At 38.0% G+C, this 20,050-nt stretch overlaps 1 protein-coding gene across 1 annotated transcript; it reads right to left on the reverse strand.

Moving 5' to 3' along the window:
- Window positions 1–8,482: 8,482 nt before the first annotated feature.
- On the reverse strand, window positions 8,483–9,439 carry LOC308267941 (olfactory receptor 6B9; the record flags this gene model as incomplete). Its single annotated transcript, XM_080702902.1, has 1 exon — window positions 8,483–9,439. One exon carries the CDS (start codon window positions 9,437–9,439, stop codon window positions 8,483–8,485), a length of 957 nt encoding a protein of 318 aa, XP_080559028.1.
- Between the last annotated feature and the right edge of the window lie 10,611 nt (window positions 9,440–20,050).

A 20,050-nucleotide genomic window follows, 5' to 3' on the forward strand; every position in this document is an offset into this window, starting at 1 on the left:
ATGTAGGCTTCCAAATATAGATCATAGTTAACTTGGTGCCGGGCGTGGTGGTGCACGCTTGTAATTCCCGCGCTTGGGAGGCTGAGACAGGAGGATCACGCAGGTTCGAAGCCAGCCACGCTGGCTTAAGAGACCCTGTTTCCAAAATTAAAAGGTATAAAAATAGGTCTGGGAGTGTAGCCTGGAGGTAGAAGGGCTTCCAGGAACCCCAGTACCACCAATAAATAAATAAATAAATAAATAGTTAACTTGTAAGAAATGCTTCCAGGGCTGCTGAACTAAATAAAGCTTTTAAAAGGCATTTTGTTTAGATTGATAAATAATACATATATATATTTGATACAATGTGATGTATTGATATAAGTATGCATTGCAGAAATGATTTATTTGCAACCATTACAATATTAGAGTAGACTGAACTTGATGGTATAGTTATTTTTTATCAGTGACTCTTATTTTTATGTTTTTATTTTACTTATTGCCATCAATTTTCTTTCATCTTGAAGAACCCCATTTTGGAACAGTTTCAGATGTTATCATGAGTTCTTGTTCTTAGCTAGTTTAGAAAAAATAACAAGAACTGCACTGCAGAAAGTTTAAGCAAAGTTTTACTACTACACATTAGAAATGACGATAGATCAATTAAAGCACTACATCAGAGGTGACACAGTGAAATACCTTGAGAATAAGACATTCTTGGGCAGGGTGAGAAAGTGGGGTTTGTGTCCACTTTCTATATATGGCTAACCTTATTTGCCAACATCATTTGTTGAAGAGGCTATCTTTTTTTCCAGTGTATGTTTTTGGCCACTTTGTCAAAAATCAATTGGCTTAAGTGTGCAAATTTGTTTCTGAGTCTTCTCTTTTACTTCATTGGTCTATGCATCTGTTTTTGTGCAATACCATGCTATTTTTATTACTTTGGATTGTTAGTATATGTTAAAAACAGGTACTGTGATGCCTCCTGCATGGTTCTTGTTGCTGAGAATTATTTTGCCTATTCTGAGTTTTTTTGTTGTTCCAAATGAATTTAAGGACTGATTTTTCTATATCTGTGAGGAATGACCTTGATAATTTCATGGGTATTGTGTTGAATCTGTAGATCACTTATGGAAGAATGGGCATTTTGATGAAATTTTTTCTGCCTATCCAAGAATATGGAAGATCTTTCAATCTCTTAATGGGAACCAAACTACAAAACTAATGCATTTGTATCTATGTTCATAGCCACATAATTCATTATTGCCAAACTATGGAACCAGCTAATATGTCCATCAAACAGATGAATGGATTACAAAACTATGGAATAGGTACACAATGGAATTTTACTCAGCCTTGAAGAAGAACAAAATTATGTCTTTTGTGGATGGAACTGGAGAACATTATGCTAAGTGAGATTAGTCAGTCACAAAAAGTAAGAAATCGGATGCTCTCCCTAATATGCAGAAGCTAGGGAGAAAAAGGTCATAGGAGGAACTCTAGATGAGGAAGGAGAAGCCATAGATGAGGAAATAAGGCAGCCTAACTGAGGGGGATGAGAGGGGAGGAAGAAGGAAATTCCCTAAGGTACAGGATGTACATTCACAAACATCAAAGTCAATTAGTCAACCAAACATGAGAGGGAGGGAGGTGGTATAAAATGGGGTGGGAATTGGGGAAGGGCTAAATGAGTGATGTGTGCATGCATGCCTCTACCATCTTGTTCCCCATTAAGATGTATTACTACAATGCACCAATAAAAATTAATAAAAACATAAGGCACTGATGTCTTTGAACATATAAATTTTTATATAAGAATTTATTATCTCCTTTTTCCCATCCTGCTTAGCCAATAGTTGGTTTTTTTTTTTTTTTTTTTACCCACCAAAATCTGGCGCAGCCTGCCAGTTGTCTCTGCTGTGTAAGCCTTTTTTGTTAGCCTTCTTTGTTCACCTTCCAAGGTATAGACATTTCTGACATCACTAATCAAAATGTGTTACTTGGTCAGCAAGGTCAGGGGGCTGCATGGTAGAAGCATGCTTTGTTTTCTATTTTATTTTTCTTCTTAAAGTTTAAGACATGTATTGTTCACCTGTGTCCTCAGTGAGTTCTCAGCTTTTCCATTACCTCTAACTGCTAGAAGTTACTTTATTATGCTGAAAACGTGTTTATAATAAAGAAAAGAAAGATACAGGAATATAGTCTTTTAAAACATGGAGGAAACCTATTGTAGCTTTGCACACTAGCTTTGTCTGGGAAAGCTCTTTCTGGGCAAACCGTCTGATGTGGTTTATGCAAAGGCTTGACTGGAGTCCTTGGGCAGACAGCCTGGTGCCTGGATCTGAAGGGTTTAGCCTGGATACTAGATCCACTAGGTTTGGTGTTTTGACTGCATTTGTTGACATAGGCTTGGAGCCTGGGGCTACAAGGGCAGGCCTGGATCATATATCTTCAGGGGGACAATCTGAGGCTTTGATACACAAGGGCTGACCTGCCATGGGTGAGCCTTAAGCCTATGTTTGTAGGGACTGGTGAGGTGCTGGGATGGATTAGGCACCCTGGCTCACTGGAATGGGCCTGTGTCCTGAATCTGCAGAATTGTGTCTGCATTCTATATCCACAGGGACTGCTCTAGAGCTTTGGTTTATAGGGTTGTTCCTAGAGACTTAGTCCATAGGGAATATCCATCTACCATGGTCTATTGGGGTGGGCCTGAAAATGGGCTTAAAAGTTGAGTTACCTGGAACCTGAGTTCATAAGGACTAGCTTACAGTCTGGGGCCAGCCTGCTGTTGAGGCTGACATAGAATGTGAGATGGTAAAGGCTGGCATTAATCCTGAAATTTTAGGTATTTTTCTGCTCCCTGAAGACATTGGTGTTGGCCTGGGACCTGGGACCATTTGGACTCACATGCAGGCTGGATCTGCAGGTGCTTGACTGCAAGGTGAAACCTCAATTTTGGCTCAAGTTTTGGGGTTCTGGGGTTCCTATGGCTTGAGCCTATGAGGCTAGTCTGGCATTTGTGTCTGCTAGAATGTCACTGAACTCTTGATCTGCTAACGAAAACCTGAACTCTGCATATATTAGAGTGTGGTACTGCAGGGTACAACCTGGACCTGGATAGACCTGGAACCTGACCCAGTTAGGGTAGATGATTTTACATCATATCCTGTCCCTCTACAGGTACACTGAGCTGCAGACAGGCTGTTAAAATGCTGCTTGCTCTGCTGCAAGCAGTCAAAGCCAAGGGCTCCTGGGGCATCATGAAAATGGGATGAGATATTCAAACACTGAGAAAGTTAGAAAGTTACAGACCTTGAAAATTAGAAAAAGAGTTAAAGAAAAATCAGTCATCCTCTTATTTAGATGTTGATAAAGCACACCAAGCAGCACCTACATTCAGAAAATGGGGGGGGGGGATAGAACAAAGATAAAAACATGGGCCAAGAACTGTGGGCATGACAAATTATCTATCTATCTATCTATCTATCTATCTGTCTATCTATCTCTACTGGGGTTGAATCAGGGCCATTCTGCCTCTAAGATACACCTATGGATCTTTTTTGTTTTTTAGAAACAGGGTCTCATTACATTGCTAAGGCTGTTCTCAAACTAGCAATCCTTCTCTATCAGCCTCTCATTTACTGGAATTATAGACCCGAACCACTGCTGCTCTTCTTCCTCCTCCTCCTCTTCCTCTTCCTCCTTCTCCTTCCTCTTCTTTTCTCTTCTCTCTCTCTCTCTCTCTCTCTCTCTCTCTCTCTCTCTCTCTCTCCCCCTCCCTCCCTCCCTCCCTCCCTTCCTCCCTCCCTCCCTTCCTCCCTCCCTCCCTCCATTGTGGTGTGTGTGTGTGTGTGTGTGTGTGTGTGTGTGTGTGTGTGCATTTGCAGTACTGAGGATTAAACCCAGGGCCTCATGCACAATAGACAAGTACTTCAACACTGAGATACATGACCAGCCTCTTATTTTACTTACATTAGTTTATTTTGAGACAGGGCCTCACTAAGTTTCCCAGGCTGGCCATGACCTTGTGATCACCCTACCTCAGCCTCCCAAGTAGCTGGGATTACAAGTATGTACCACTATACCTCTCTCTGTCTTTTTATTTTTCTTTTGTGGTACTGGGGGTTGAAACCAGGACATTCTACTTATGAGCTACACCCCTAGCTCTATTTTTAACTCTTTACTTTGAAACAGGGTCTCACTAAGTTGTTGAGGGCCTCACTAAGTAGCTGAGGCTGGCTTCAAACCTGCAACCCTCCTGTTTCAGCCTCCCTAGTACTGGGATTACAAGTGTGTACCACCACGCCTGGCGTGTTACTAATAACTTTATTTGTGCATTGTAATCATACATCAGAATGAAGTATAGAATAATAGGAACATACGTGCACACAACTCTTGGGGCACTTTACTCTGGGTCCCATCCTCCCTCCCTCCCCTTCCCTGCACATGTTTTTGAGATAGAAATTGCTATACATCAGTAGCATTATTTCAACTGCTACATTCTTTCTGTCTCTGTACCCCCTCTCCCTCCCCTCTACACTCTTCACCATTTCATGGGAGTCTCTGCCTCTCTATCTGATGTTACCTTTGTTTTCCAATTTTTGTCTAGCTTCCACATGTGAGAGAAAACATACAGCTTTCACTTTGGAGACTGGCTAATCTTACTTTGCCTCTTTATCATTTCTATTCCCCTCCTTTCTTTTTTCATTCTTGTCTTCTTTCTTTTCCCCTTCCTACATTTATTATTAGCTTTACTTGTAGTGTTTAACTTTTTAGTTTATTTTATATTACCTCTGCCCATTTTTTCTATGGTTAGTGGTATTGTAGATATATTGCATTAATGGGGTTTTATTATATGTCTATATCTGGTTTACTTTTTTATTATTTTTTGTGGTACTGGGAGTGGAACCCAGGGGCTTTCTACCTCTGGGCTATACTCCCAGAACTATTTTTATATTTTATTTGGAAACAGGGTCTCACTAAGTTGCTGAGAGCCTCACTAAGTAGCTGAGGCTGGCTTCAAACCTGTGTGATCCTCCTGTCTCAGCCTCCCAACCGCTGAGATTACAGTCATGTGCCACCATGCTTTTAAGTTGTTGCTAATATTTATCATGTTCTTCTCTCACAGCAGTGCTAGTAATCAAGCCTAGCACTTTGAACATGTTCAGTAGGTTCTCAGCTGATAAACTACATCCTCAGTTCAGTTGAGAGAAACTACACTTTGCTCCAGCCATAACCTAGTCCTGCTCAAACTTTTCTGGATACTTCCACTCAAAGAATAAGGAAAACAAAAGCCTCCACCTGACGATCTTGTTCCAAGTAGGCACAGAGGGGAGAGGCTGAAGACCCATGACTGAACATTCATACTCTCCCTTAGCAGCAACAATATAGAATAATACAACTGTTGTGATGCTGCACCCCTGAGGGATCTAGCATAGGTCAGTCTCACACCCTTGTAACTACATGGCACTGACAAGTCTGGAGGACTAACCACAGAGAGTACATCCAATATACTCTACTGTCTACAACATACCTGTTTTAAGAGTCCCTATAAGATATGTTGTACATATAAAATAGTTGAGAAGAGAGCAAATACTCTACATTCCAGATACACATAAGGGAGAATCAATAGGACTAAATATTTAACCAAGGGCATCATAGAGCAACATTAATTAGAGTTAGTTATGAGGCTTATTCTGTTCTTTTTGCTTCATTTATAATTAAAGCAATAAATTATTGCTTTATAATGTTTAAACATTGGTCTTAATTCCAATTAGGCTTCCCTGGATGTTACAAACTAGTTGTATTTCTTCAGAAACCAGTTTTATTCCTTGATTGACGGCCAATGCATTCCAGAATATACAACAGGTTGCCTAATCATGAAAGGCCCTGCAATTACAGCAATTCTGATAGAAGATCTCAAGGCTCCAGTGAGATCTTACTTCTGTATTCACAGTGAAAACGAATGAGAAACCCTGGATGATGGAGGTCCAGCCATGCTCAAGTTAGCAGCTCAACTTCCATGAGACAGTTAAACCCTGTCCTAGACCATAGAACCACTGTAGCTCTGCACATATCCATGCTTCCATCTATGGGTCCCCAGCTACTAAACAAACATTCATGTTTCATGCATCATTACCAACATGGCAGCAAGGATGCCTGTACTCTGAGCGCTGGTACCATATTGCCACAGAGACGTATAAAATCTAACATCAAAATCACAATGTGGGGGGTTGAGAAAAGTGTAGAGATTTTATGTGGTTAAAGTTGAATAGTTATCAGCTTAAAATAGTCAGTTATGACTATAAGATGTTTTGTATAAACTTGGTAGTAACCAAAAAACAAAAACTTATACTATATACACTAAAGATTTAAAAAATGTAAGGAATTAAAGCATACCACTACAGATAATCATCTACTTACAATAGAAGACAGCAAAAGAAAAGAAGAGGGAGGAGGGAGAAGAGGAAGAAAAGGAGGAGGAGGAGGAGGAGGAGGAGGAGGAGGAGGAGGAGGAGGCAGCACAGGACCTGTAACAGAAAAGTTTACAAAGGTAGTAGAAAGTCTTATCTATCAGTGATTATATTCAATGTAAACAGATTAAATTTTGTAATTGAAAAGCATAGGGTAGCTTAGTGGACAAAACAGGAGGCAACCTATGTTGTAGGCAACATATTTTGTAGGCAACATGTGTTGCCTACAAAAAGCTCACTTCAACTTTAATAACAAACATTGAAAATGAAGAGATTAAAAACATTTAATGAAATGGAAACCAAAAGAGAACAAGAGTAACTACTTGAATTTAATAAAATAGGTTTTAAATCAAAATTGTGAAGTGACACAAAGAGTTATTATTTAGTAATAAAGGGGTCAGTTCAATAAGAAAATGTAACAATTACATATGTACCCAACTTTGGATCACCTATATATAGAAAGCTATTTTAAACATTTATTGGGCTAAGTGGAGTAGGATGTGTGAAAAATAAATATTAATATATTTGAATGGCAGGTTAAAAGTAATAAAGTCCAGGAAAAGTTAATATATATAACTTTGAAAAGGTAGGTTGAAAGATTCTATTAAGTACTATATGCTTTAATTTAGTCATTATAAAATAATAGAAGAGAGATAGGTTTTCTCTGGTTCAGTAGGAATATTTGAAATATATATGTAATCCCAGTTTGTAAAGTATCTTAATCCATATAATAGGAAAATAAAGCAATCTCATCTGAGGTTATAAAAATGTAAAATAAAAAGGACATGCAATTACAAGTAAATAAAATAAAAAGCAATGCATACATGGTATATAAGTCTGTAGTCTAAATAAAATATATGAGCTGGACATGTTACATGCCTGTAATCCTGGTACTTGGGAAGCTGAGACAGAGGATTGCATATTTGAGTATAGCCTCAGCAACTTAGCAAGACCCTGTTTCAAAATACAAAATAAAAAGTCTGGGGATATAGCTCAGAGGTAGAGTGCTCCTGGGCCCAATTTCCAGCACCAAAAAATAAAAATACATGAAATTTATTTTTGTATAAATTTTGCAAAAGAATATACCTGTCAGTCTTAAACTCTTAGTGGACCATAATTCAAATATTCCTACTGAACCAGAGAAAACCTATCTCTCTTCTATTATTTTATAATAACTAAATTAAAGCATATAGTACTTAATAGAATCTTTCAACCTACCTTTTCAAAATCAAAAGAAAAACAAATAAGATGGATATTCTAGGAAACTGGGGAAAATTCTATCTAGGCCAGTTGTTCTCTAAGCAAAAACACTTGGTTTTGTGTCAATGTCAATGCTTCCTTTTACTGGGAAAGGAATAAGCTTTAATAGAAACTCACTAGTTTTCCTACAGTCTGGCCTCTGGCTACTTCATAAAAAAATTATATGTAGAAGCTTCAAAGGAAGAGAAATCAGTATTTTCATTTTCTCAAAGCCATGACAAATAATGCATACCTTGCTTTATAGTTTCTTTTAGAGTGTGCAGAAAGTTCATCACTCCATCTTCCAAAACTTTAAAAACAATTAAAATGAGATATCATTAAGATCAACCGGTTATGAAAGAAGCCAGTCCCCAATCCCATTTGAAGCAACAAATAGGCCATACCCATGACAATGTATACAGAAATAATCTCTCTTTTTGCACTCCTTCTAAGATAGAATTTTTAAACAAACAAATCAAAATTTAATAACTTATCAATGAAACTATAAAAACTTATAGATAATAACTAATTATTTCTTAGTATGTTCCTCATGAACAATAAATTTATTGTATGACTATTTTACTAATATATATCTTTTAGCATTTCGACTACTTCATCTACTACCTTATAATAAACATTTTTAATAAAGATGTGACAAAAAAGGGTTTTCTTTTATCTTTTCTCTCAGATCACTGAAAATTGTACTTAAGTATTATTTTTTACAATTATAGACTTTCCTCTAAAATGGGTTAAAGTCAAATGATAATAGAAAGGAGGCCTTAATCTCTTCAGCAAAAAGAATCTCTCACAAAAAGGGCTCGACCACTTGCGATGGTTTTTCTGATGGCATCCTTGACCTCCTTGTTCCTCAGGCAGTAGATGATAGGGTTGAGCATGGGAGTAAAGACTGCATAGATGGCAGAGATCAATTTGTTAGAATTGAATGAAGCAATGGCCCGAGGTCGGACATACATGAAGATCACAGCTGTGTAGAAGATGACCACCACTGTGAGGTGAGAGGCACAGGTGGAGAAGGCCTTCTGCTGCCCAGTGGCTGAGGGTATATGCAGGATGGTAGAGACGATGAAGGCATAGGAAAGGACAGTGGCCGAGAGAGGAAACACAAGGATGACAATGGCCAGTGCAAAGTCCACTTTCTCAGCCATCGATAAGTCCATGCAGGCCAGCTTCAGGATAGGTGACACATCACAGAAAAAATGATTCAAGATATTATTGCCACAGAACGTAACTCGGGAGATGAAGTATACCTTTGCCATGGAGATGGTGAAGCCACTGACCCAGGAACTGATGGTCAACTGGACACAAAACCCTGTGGTCATCATGACTGGATAGCGAAGAGGCCAACATATGGCCACATAGCGGTCATAGGCCATGGCAGCCAGAAGCACACACTCAGTACAAGCAAGCGAGATGAAGAAATAGAGCTGGGTCATGCAGCCCAGGAAGGAGATGGTGTTGGGATGAAATAGGAACCCAGCCAGCATCTTGGGGACTGTGACAGATATATACCAGGCCTCCAGAAAGGACATGGTTCCCAAAAAATAGTACATGGGCTTGTGCAGAGACCCAGTAACCCATACAGTGAGGATGATGATCAAATTCTCCAACAGCACAAACAGGTAAGTAATGAGGAAAAGGAAGAAGAGCAGAGTCTGCAGCCAAGGGGCACTAGGGAAGCCCACCAGGATGAACTCATTAATATTAGTGATGTTTTCCTTCCGCATGGCTGGTCCACCGAAAGACAAAGGATATAATAATGACACACAACAGAAGGGTAGGATCCACATTAGCAGCAAGGGGCCTTCAGGCTGCAGGTACTGTTATTCAATTTTACTCTAGTTCCCTCATCTAGTTCTAGATGATTTTGGAATCCCAACAGGCAACAAGATCCTCTCCAAAAATCAGAGATCAAAACAGGACCCCAAAACAAAGAACACAAAGCTAAGAATGTCAAAGCAGAATCATGAGGTCAGATTCAGGGTTGAGACTTCAGGATTAGAATCAGAACATGATCTTCAGGTAGTTCTAGGAAAAAAATATTTTCGTTGTCAACACATTCCTAAATTTCAAAGGCAGCTGGAAAATAGACCACAGTAGTTGGAATAAGTGTCAAGAATAATACAGGAGGCAGAGCAGGAACCAGGGAGCTTGGAAACCTGGAGAAAATAAAAGTAACACATTACTCATTGGGGGTGGGGGAACCTTCCTGGTCAGCAGAATACTTGACTCTGGCCAATGCTCAGGTGTTTTTAAACACTCTGCCAATGATTCTCTGCCTATTTTAGAGCTATAGCTTAAAGTTGAATGAATAAGGGTCTACCCTTTTAGAACATTTAAACACATTTTGACTTTATAGATGGTTCCTATTAATACTACTAATAATAGTTTATATATTACATATGCACATAAAATAATTATAGTAGTCTCTTTATGTTCAAAGCATACATTCCAAGATCCCCAGTAGATCCTTCAAACCATAGACAGTACCAACCCTTATATATATTGTTTTTTATATTCCTACATATCTATGATGATGTTTATAATGAAGGCACAGTAAGAGATTAACAACTATATCTAATGATTAAAGCAGAATAATTGTAAAATATTACTGAAATAAAATTTATGCAAATGTGGTCTCTTTCTAAAAACTTCTTATGGTACCATAGGGCTCAGGAAAATTGTCAAGTCATTTTGTTTTCTTTGTTAACTCAAGAATTTTCACCTTGTCACTTTAAAGATGCATTCTATGGCTTTTCTTTGTTATATTGTAATTGCCAGGATCACTAGTCTTTTAATTTGGGGTCAGCATTATCTAAAATAAGGGTAACTTGAACATCAGCACTGCAAGTCATCTTGATAACTGAGATGACTACTAAGCGATTAACATAGTGGCATACACAGCATGGATATGTTGAAAAATGTTCCAAGCAGTGCAATACAAAAATTATCATAATACTCAACAGTGGTATTCAATTTAAAACTCATAAGCTTTTTACTTTCATTACTATATTACACTCCTTCTTTTCACAAATATTGAATACCTAAGTGATGAGCACTATTTGGGACATTTTAAATAGCTTAATTAATAAAACAGAGAAAAATGGGCAAAAAGTCCTAATCCTAAGTACTTAATACCTAGAGGAGGGACAGAGGCAATAAATAAAGATAAACTAAGTAAATAAATGTAGTAACTGATAAGTTACATGGAGAAAATAGATATGCTAAGGTAGAAAATACAGTAGTGCAGGCAGTAGCCACAGGTTGGTATTTTAAATAAAATGGTAGGGGCCAGCCGCGTCCAGCAGAGCCATGAAGAAGGGAAAAGCATCAGCCATATATTCTTTGATGGGATAGCTTTCCAGACCAAAGAAATAGGTCGTTTAGGTGAGCCACACGTGAGGGACAACAGAGAACCCAGTATAATTGGAGCAGAACTAAGAGAGGATAAAAATCAAGTCATAAATGAGGGAAGAGAGAGATGGTGAGATGATCATTGTCATCCTTCTAAGCAATTGTAAACACGTTTGCATTTACTCTGAGAGGGTTGGGGTGACTTTGGAATGTTCTGAGTGAGCAGTTGGGCTATTTAAGAATTCTTTCGACTGGGTGTGGTGTTGCACACCTGTAATCCCAGTACTTGGAGACTGAGGCAAAAGGTTTGAAGGCCACCTCAGAAATTTAGAGAGATCTCGGCACTAGATAGACTCTGTTACAAAATAAGATAGGGCTTCCTAGCTACATCCAGAGCCCTTTTTATTTATTTATTTTTATTTTGAAGCATGATCTCACTGAGTTGCAGAGGGCCTTGCTAGATTGCTGAGGCTGGACTGATACTGTGATCCTCCTGGCTCAGCCTCCCAAGTACTGGGATTACAGGCATGAGCTACCATGCCAGGAAATTCCTTTATTTTTAAGGCTCCTGATGACTCTTGAATGCTGAGAAGGCTGGTAGGAGCATTGCTTTAATCGTTGCCCAGAGCTCTGCCTACGCTGTTCTGTGTACAGGAGTGAGGGCCACAGGGACTAGTCTCCCACATTTTCTCCTTGCTGAACACTCACCCACTTTTACTAATTGTCATTTGTCACCCTCACTCCTCATCTCTGCTCTTGCTATCTCCAAGTCTGTATAATCTCCAATAAGAATAATATTCATAACCTACTGGGAATCTTTCATATGGAAGAATTTGTACTGGGTCTTTTCCCAGTACAAATTATATCACTTTTTCCCAGTACATTATATCACTTAATTCTCACAACATAAGGTAGATATTACTAGTCTGGTGTTAGATAACTGGATAAAAAATTTGGCTAAATTCACACAAGCAAAACGTGGCAGAGATGGAATTTAGACTGTTGGTCTCCAAAGTCTATACTTTTCCTACTCTGCAATAATCTTTCTTTAAATAATGCTTCTCACCTCTCTCTTTTCTCACAGTCACATTCCCAATTCATACCATATAGTTTATATTGAGGATATATAGATTGTTCTTCCATCTCATCCACCCTCCTGATCCCTCATCTTGATCCTTATAGTGAAAGCAATTGTTTTGTTCAGGTCTTTTCTGCCCAAACTTGTCACCTCTAAATTTAGCATTCACATGTAATCTTAGCTTTTATAATCAAAGTTTCTAAAATGATATCGGTCTAGTCGTTTTTCACAAACAACTTGTCTCGCAAGTCTATATAACATTAGGGCCCTCTAATATTTGTGATGCCATTCAGTTATCCCTAGTCAAAACTGCCTGTGTGCCTAAAGTTTCAATCTACATAACTCCTCACACTGCACAGAGACTCTGATCCAGTCACTGACCAGCTATGCTCTACCTCTTTCTAATTCTGAAAGTATTGAGAATAGAGTTTTGTTCAGTTAGAGAAGGGGGCTCACCTGATGATTTAAAAAATTGATGAGAATTATTTGGAAGGTGCTATAGATTGAATTTCCTCAAGAATAAAAAGGAGATTAGATGAGAATTAGGGGGACAGTACAAAAAATGGAAGGAGTTTAACTAGGTTGGTTAAAATAAAAATATGAATGTGTGATTAGAAAGTTTGAATCCATCAGTGGCTACCTGCAAGTCTAAACTCTACATTATAAAGTGAATGTTCCATGATCTGACCTCCACATTCCTCTGTATTTTAAACATTGTCCTTTGTCAGATACTCACCCTAGCTTAAAACACACTAAAGGAATTGCAATTCTTAAGGGCAGAGTCCTGTTCAAGACTCTGTAGTTGCACATATTGTTTTCTACCTGAAATTCTTTCTAATTCTTGATACCTGGCAGGTACCTAGTCAGGTTTCATTCTCAGCTGGGGTTATAGCTAAGTGGTAGATTGCTTGCCTAGCATGCATGAGGCCCTAGGTCGAATCCCCACTTCTGAAACAAACAAAACTAGGAAGATTTCATTTTATATAACAAACCAGCCCTAACTACCCACTTCTATCACCCACTTCAAACCTATAATCTGAAGCTCCTTCTCAGTACCACCTCTGGTGTTATAACATTTTGGACCTTATAATTTCATTACATTATTGTTTTACTTACCTGTTATTACTATTAGATTTATAATGTTATCCTATTTTTGACTTGTTGGTTTTATCTCTAGTATCTAGAACAGCTCCTGATACATGTTTGGCACTTGAAAAGTAAATAATTTGTGATGTTTAGGACACTTTTCTTCTCTTTAGGATTCTTGTGGTATAAGTCATCTTCACTGAGTCGGGCTTACAGGTGTTGGTTCAGTTGTCCAGTGGTCAGATCTGTGCAGAGGTCTCCTAGAGAACATTAAACTGGTGTCTTTGCCTCTCCACCTGAAAGGAGTTAAAAAGGGTGACATGTAAGAAATGTAGAGAATAAATAAAGTAGAGGCTTTGGAATAGCCTACACTAAACCCAAGAGAAAGGTTTTTTCTATGAAGCACAAAAGTCTCACAACTTTCATTCTTGTCACTTAGAAAAGACTCTAAGGTCCAGACAGACTACAGATGATTAAAAAAAGATTGTTACCAGTAAAAAGAAAATTGAACATCACCTGACTTTGTAAATGTGACAAGAATCTTAAATCCAAAATTCACAGGGTACTTCTGGGCCCGTTGGGTGCCCCTGTTGCATAAAAGCCAACGGTGAAGGAGATTTTCCTGTTCGTATATGGTTTTCTGTTTCATCTGTTCACTCTGTGTGTCTCTCCATCTCTCCCAGTCATCTCATTCTCACTCTCGCTCTTGTTCTTCTTTTACTCTTGATCTGTTTCTCTACCAAGGCTAGCTTGGCATGTTAACTCTCCCCACAGTCTCAGCCAGACAGAAGTTAGAGCTGGATGGGCCCAGGTTACAATGAACCTGCTGTTCAATGAAGATAACCATTCTTTAAAAGACATGTCCTTGGGGATCTGATTCACAAATGCTATGGGTTTCCGAAAAGTAACAATGACAAAGACGTTAGAGAAATTTCCCCAGCGGTCTTCATCAGTCAACAGAGAAAATGCAAGGTGATTTTCAGGTGGAGAAAAAGAGAAGAACAACAATAGGTTTCTGGCAAATGAATGCTTAAGAGGAGGAATAGTCATATCCCTAGAGATCTTAGAGGAAAAGCCTAGATCCAGCAAAGGAAAGTAGGAGACAAGACCAAGGAGTCATGTAACAGACAGCTGATTTTCTGCTCTAAACCAGGTTGCAACTTTCTGCTAGTAAGACCTTGAGGGCACTGATTAGATTATGGGTCTGAGGAAAAGAATGAGGAGACTGCTCTGGCTTTTCGAGGTCTGGGAATTAGGCCATTGGAATAAGAACTTACCTGTGTCTCAGATCTGGTCCAGGCCTGGTCATAATAAGGTGGCTGAGGATATTTATCTAGTTTGTTGCAAAAGGTGTCTTTATTTATAACATTATCCCTGCATATAACTCTCTTTCAAAATAGGAAGTGAGGTAGCAGCTGAAAGTTAATGAACAATATTTGAAGATTATTTTCAGTTCTCTGCTAAAGGTTATTCTATAAGAGATAAGACAAGCAAACATGAATAAATTGATAAGGAGAATTTTGGTAGCATCTACAGCATTTGCATAAACATGCTCTACACTAAAATTAATAAGCAAGAAAACATTTTAATTTTTGAAAAATTTTTAGCTTTTTATTGGTGCATTGTAGTCATACATCTTAATGGAGTACAAGATGGTGGAGGCATACATGCACACATTGCCCAGTTAGCCTTTACCCAATTACTGCCCCATTCCCTCCCCCACCTCCTTCAAAGCTGAGACTAATGTTACTAAGTCATGTGCCTGCTCCATGGTAAAGACTTCAAATGTGTGTTATTTAATTTAATTTTAATTTTTGTTACTGGGAAAGGAACCCAGGGGCATTCTATCTCCAAGCTACACTACCAGCCTTATTTTGTATTCTTTATTTTTGAACAGGGTCCAACTGAGTTGCAAAGGGCCTAAGTAGCTGAGAGTGTTCACGAATCACAATCTTCCTGTCTCAGCCTCCCAAATGCTGGGATTACCAGCATGCAACACCACTACCGGCTTGTGTGTTATTTAATCTAACCCTTCCAACAACTTTCTAAAACATCATACTACTAGCCCCAGTTTTTTAAAAAAGAAAATAAAGGCCCAAAACAATAATTTCCTAAGGTGACTGTATTATCAACGTTCTGTTACAAGTATAATCCTCTCTAGTTAATTGAAGCAGAAAGGAAATTTGGTGCATGCACAACTTTTGAGAAGACTGAGGAGAATGTTTTATGCTGAGCCCCAGAGAACTGTCAGCCCCAGAACCTCCTGTTTCAGCCACAATAGAGAAAGTTGCTGCTGCGGCTGCTGCTGCTCCTGCTGCAGGGCTCCTGAGGAATCCCAGGTTCCTGGCTTCAGAACTTTTGCCATCATCCCCATCTGCTCAATGGATGCCCACATCCTACCTCCCTCTGTGTGTGGCCTGTGTGGGAATCCAAGCCTCACATCAATTCTATTTGACAGAATGATCACTATAACAACAAAAAAATGCATTGTATATTTCTAAATTGTTTTTAAAAGTAGGTTTTAAATGACTTCACAACAAAAAAAATAGCTAGACAAGATTTTAGATCATTAATTAGACTGACTTAATCATTTCACGTTGTAAATATATCAAAATATCACACTGTACTGCATATTATGTGTAATTATCATTTTCCAATTAAAATAACTTTTTTTGTGTGGTACTGGGGTTCCTAGAAACCCTTCTAACTCCGGGCTATGCTCACAGACCTATTTTTATACATTTTTATTTGGAAACAGGGTCTCTTAAGCCAGCACAGCTGGCTTTGAACCTGTGCCATCCTCCTGTCTTCACCTCCCAAGCATGGGGATTACAAGAGTGTACCTCCACGCCCAGCAATTATTAAAATAACTTTTAAGTATAACAATAAAAAGTCTCATATAAAGAGGAACTCTTTATATGAAATCTTATAGTAAATGACAAAAAATATGGGCACAATATTTTTAACACTTGCATTTGAATTTTCTATGTTAGTTCAGACATCTCAGAATCAATTCAATTTGACAGTGCCATCATAGATGAAAAGAAAGGTAACAAATTATTTATGGACAAATGCTTGAAAATTTAAACATGAAACAAAAGGTTTTGTAATCATTTCAAGTTTTGAGATATATCATACTTAAGCAGAAAATTAGGTTTGCTTATGCTAGATTACTGATTTCCAAATCCAAACATATGAATTTTAGAAGTGGTGTATTTATTTCAGACATCCCCATAATGATTTACTTCCACTTGGTTAATATTTATTGAACCCCATATGAGTCAGGATCCCAGAAAGAAACAGAAAAAAATGTCTGCCAAAGTATTTGAGTATAATTAAATGTCACAACCATGCCGGGCGTGGTGGCGCACGCTTGTAATCCCTGCGCTTGGGAGGTGGAGACAGGAGGATTGCGCAGGTTCGAAGCCAGCTGTGCTGGCTTTAGAGACCCTGTTTCCAAAAATAAAAAAGTATAACATAGGTCTGGGAGTGTAGCCTGGAGGTAGAAGGGCTTCCAGGTACCCAGTACCACAAAAAGAAAGAAAGAAAGAAAGAAAGAAAGAAAGAAAGAAAGAAAGAAAGAAAGGAAGGAAGGAAGGAAGGAAGGAAGGAAGGAAGGAAGGAAGGAAGGGAAAAGAAAAGAAAAAGAAAAAAATAAAATAAATGTCACAACCATTCACAAAGGTTAGGCAAAGTGATAACAACCAGCAAGGGATATTGAGCCATGGAAGGACTTGCAGAACAGTAACCCAGTGACAGGTACAGCCTGTATTGCCGAGGTCCTAGCCATCACTATAGACACAGAAGCCAGACATGGAAGAAGTCTCTTACATTCCTTTTTCTTCACATCCTCCAAATTCCTGCTGGTGCTACCAACTGGCCCAATCAAATTGGAAGCCAGAGGCCAAGAAAGCAAGGAAAACACAGTCCAGAGAATCAGTTCCTCTCACCTCCTTGGAGATGGAATGTGCAACAGTAAAAGGAGTAGTACAGAAAGTAAAAACTGAGGGTCAGGAATGGGAAATAATGATAACCAGCATAAAGGCCTGTAGTATCAAGCACTGCAGAAAATACCATAAATGCAAATATGAATTCGAGTTAATTCCCCCTCTAGAGAAATTCATAATATAGTGGTGAGGTCAAACACATAAGCCAATAACTGATACTTGACATTCAGAATGAAACAGTGCTGCAGGCTGACTAGTCAACTCACCTGGTACCTAATTTACCTATCCGTGACCATTATTCACCTGTTAGAAGCACTGCAAGCTGAAGACCTAGGACTTGCAGAAATTGGAAATGCCATTATAGGAGTTATTTAATATCCATTTAGTTTTATAAGAGAAAAATTTTAAATCACATTTTGAGTGATAGAGATAAATTTGCTTCCTCATGTGACTCCTTTCTTTCTCTTGTCACTTTATGTTCCAAATGTGCCAACTTTTAATTTTTTAAGTGTATTGTGACTCTTGGTCTTTCTTCTCTTTTCAGCCTCTGGCCCTCAGTACTACCCACCAGTTTTCATCTGTCTTCAGTATAAACCTAAATGCTATTATGCTATATAATTTTCTCTGAGCATCTTAGCCATAAACTACCATCCGTTTTTATACCACCCTGAAATTGTATCATAATATAATTGTTCTTTTATTACTACTAATCTCTAAACTATGCAAAGAAATCATTTTTATCTCCTTTTTTATTTACTATTATATCCTCATAGGTTATCACAATCCCAGCATGAAATAGGGTACAAAAATACTAAAATTGATGACTATTATTCAATAAATGAATAAGTTAAGCAAGGCAAGAATTGGTTGTTGTTGTTGTTATTAGATCATATTAGGGTGACCAATAGCATCAGAATTGATGTTTTATATTGAGTATAAATAAAATAGAAGAATTATTTGGTGTATGTGGGGAGGAAATAGATATTATTGAGGACCATAGATGCTAGAATTATTCCAAAATGATAAGAATAAATTTTACTCTTATTTCATTTAACTCAAATTAAGAAGTCTTAAGTAGTATGGTAGCATAAATAGGGCAATTTGTCCAGGTATGTTGAGTAACTGTGTGGGTGGCTTAGATCAAAATGAGTGAATAATTTTAGAGTCTACCTAAAAAGGCCAGGATATGTAGTCAGAATAGCTCTTCCTGATTATTTCTTCCCTATTTAGTCTCAACTTGATGAAATTTTGCATAATTCTCCCTGGTATACTATATTTTCTTATCCATTATCGTATACCTCAATGATAACTGATAATCTCATCTGTCTTAGAAAAGGCTGCATTTGTTTTTCACAAAATTTTCATGGCAGAACTGTATGTAGGACCCATCTTATAATGATATATCAAGAATTTCAGCTTTACAGACCTACATTGAGGTAATGATATTTCATTAGGTTGTTGATGGTAGTCATCAAACGCTGCAAAAAGTAAAGAACAAAAAAATAAGTGTCTGAGAAGACACATTTCAACTGCCAAAGTGAGAGTAATATCAATTCTTTCATCTCTTATGAAACTATTGATCTAGCCACTGAAATGAGAAATGGTCTGTAATAGCCCTATAAGAAATCTAAAACAGAATAGGGTTATAAAATGGCCAATATTATTAATGATATATTTTATCATCAGTCATCCAATGAAATCACAAACACCATTATCACTATAACACTATCATCAGTTGTCATCACATCTATAGACATATTAACAATTTGATTGCTTTTCTCCAAACATCAATATTTCTTAACCAATGTGGCTCTAGAGCTACAATAACAGAATCTTAAATACAGAAAAAGTCTAATACAATGAATTCTAAAGCTTGACTTCCTCAGTTTAAATAATAGCTTTGATAGTAATTAGGTTGCAATCTTGCACAATTCATTTAACCTCTTTGTCAGTTTTCTGATTTGCAATATCAGGTGTCTGATCATAACTAATTCATAAAAATGTTACAAGTATAAAATGTTTATTATGAGTTAAAAGCTAAGAAGAGGAGCTTGTGTGCATTAAATGTTTATTTGTGCTATATGATGTCAAAGTACTTATAAACAGACAGTAGTATTAATAATATTTAATGATAGTAGTGACAAATTTTATGTTCTGTTACTTCTTTATTTTATTTTATTTGTACTCTTTCCATGCTATTATTTCCTTAGAAATCCAGGTCTGTGGCAAAGTACTAATAATAAACAAGACTATAATAAATGCCACAAGAATGACATCCTACTTCGGGTATTGCCTCTTCCTCAAGACCACAGGTATCAGCTGGGCAGGAGGCACTGGCCACCCCCCAATGTCTTCTTGATAGCATTTTTCATTTCCTGGTTCCTTAGACAGTAGATGAAAGGATTGAGCATGGGTGTGAGGACTGCATACACAGCTGAGATTAATTTGTTGGAATTAAATGATGCAATAGCTCTGGGTCGAACATACATGAAAATCATGGCTGTGTAATAAATTATGACAACAGTGAGGTGAGAAGCACAGGTAGAAAATGCCTTCTTCCTTCCCTGGGTGGAGGGTATACGCAAAATGGTGGACACAATGTAAATATAGGAGAGAACAGTGGTGATGAGAGGGAAAACAAGAATGACAATTGCCAAAGCAAAGTCCACTAGCTCAGCGGTGGACATGTCTTTGCATGCCAGTTTGAGGATTGGTGAGATGTCACAGAAAAAGTGGTTCATGACATTGGAGCCACAGAAAGCAACATGTGAAATGAAATAGACTTTAATGACAGAGACCATGAAGCCACTTACGTAGGAGAGGGCCACCAGCTGCACACAGTAAACGGTGGTCATGATCACTGAATAGCGGAG

The sequence above is a fragment of the Muscardinus avellanarius genome (genome assembly GCF_963383645.1).
Source record: "Muscardinus avellanarius genome assembly, chromosome: 1".
In the NCBI taxonomy this organism is placed as follows: Eukaryota; Metazoa; Chordata; class Mammalia; order Rodentia; family Gliridae; genus Muscardinus; species Muscardinus avellanarius.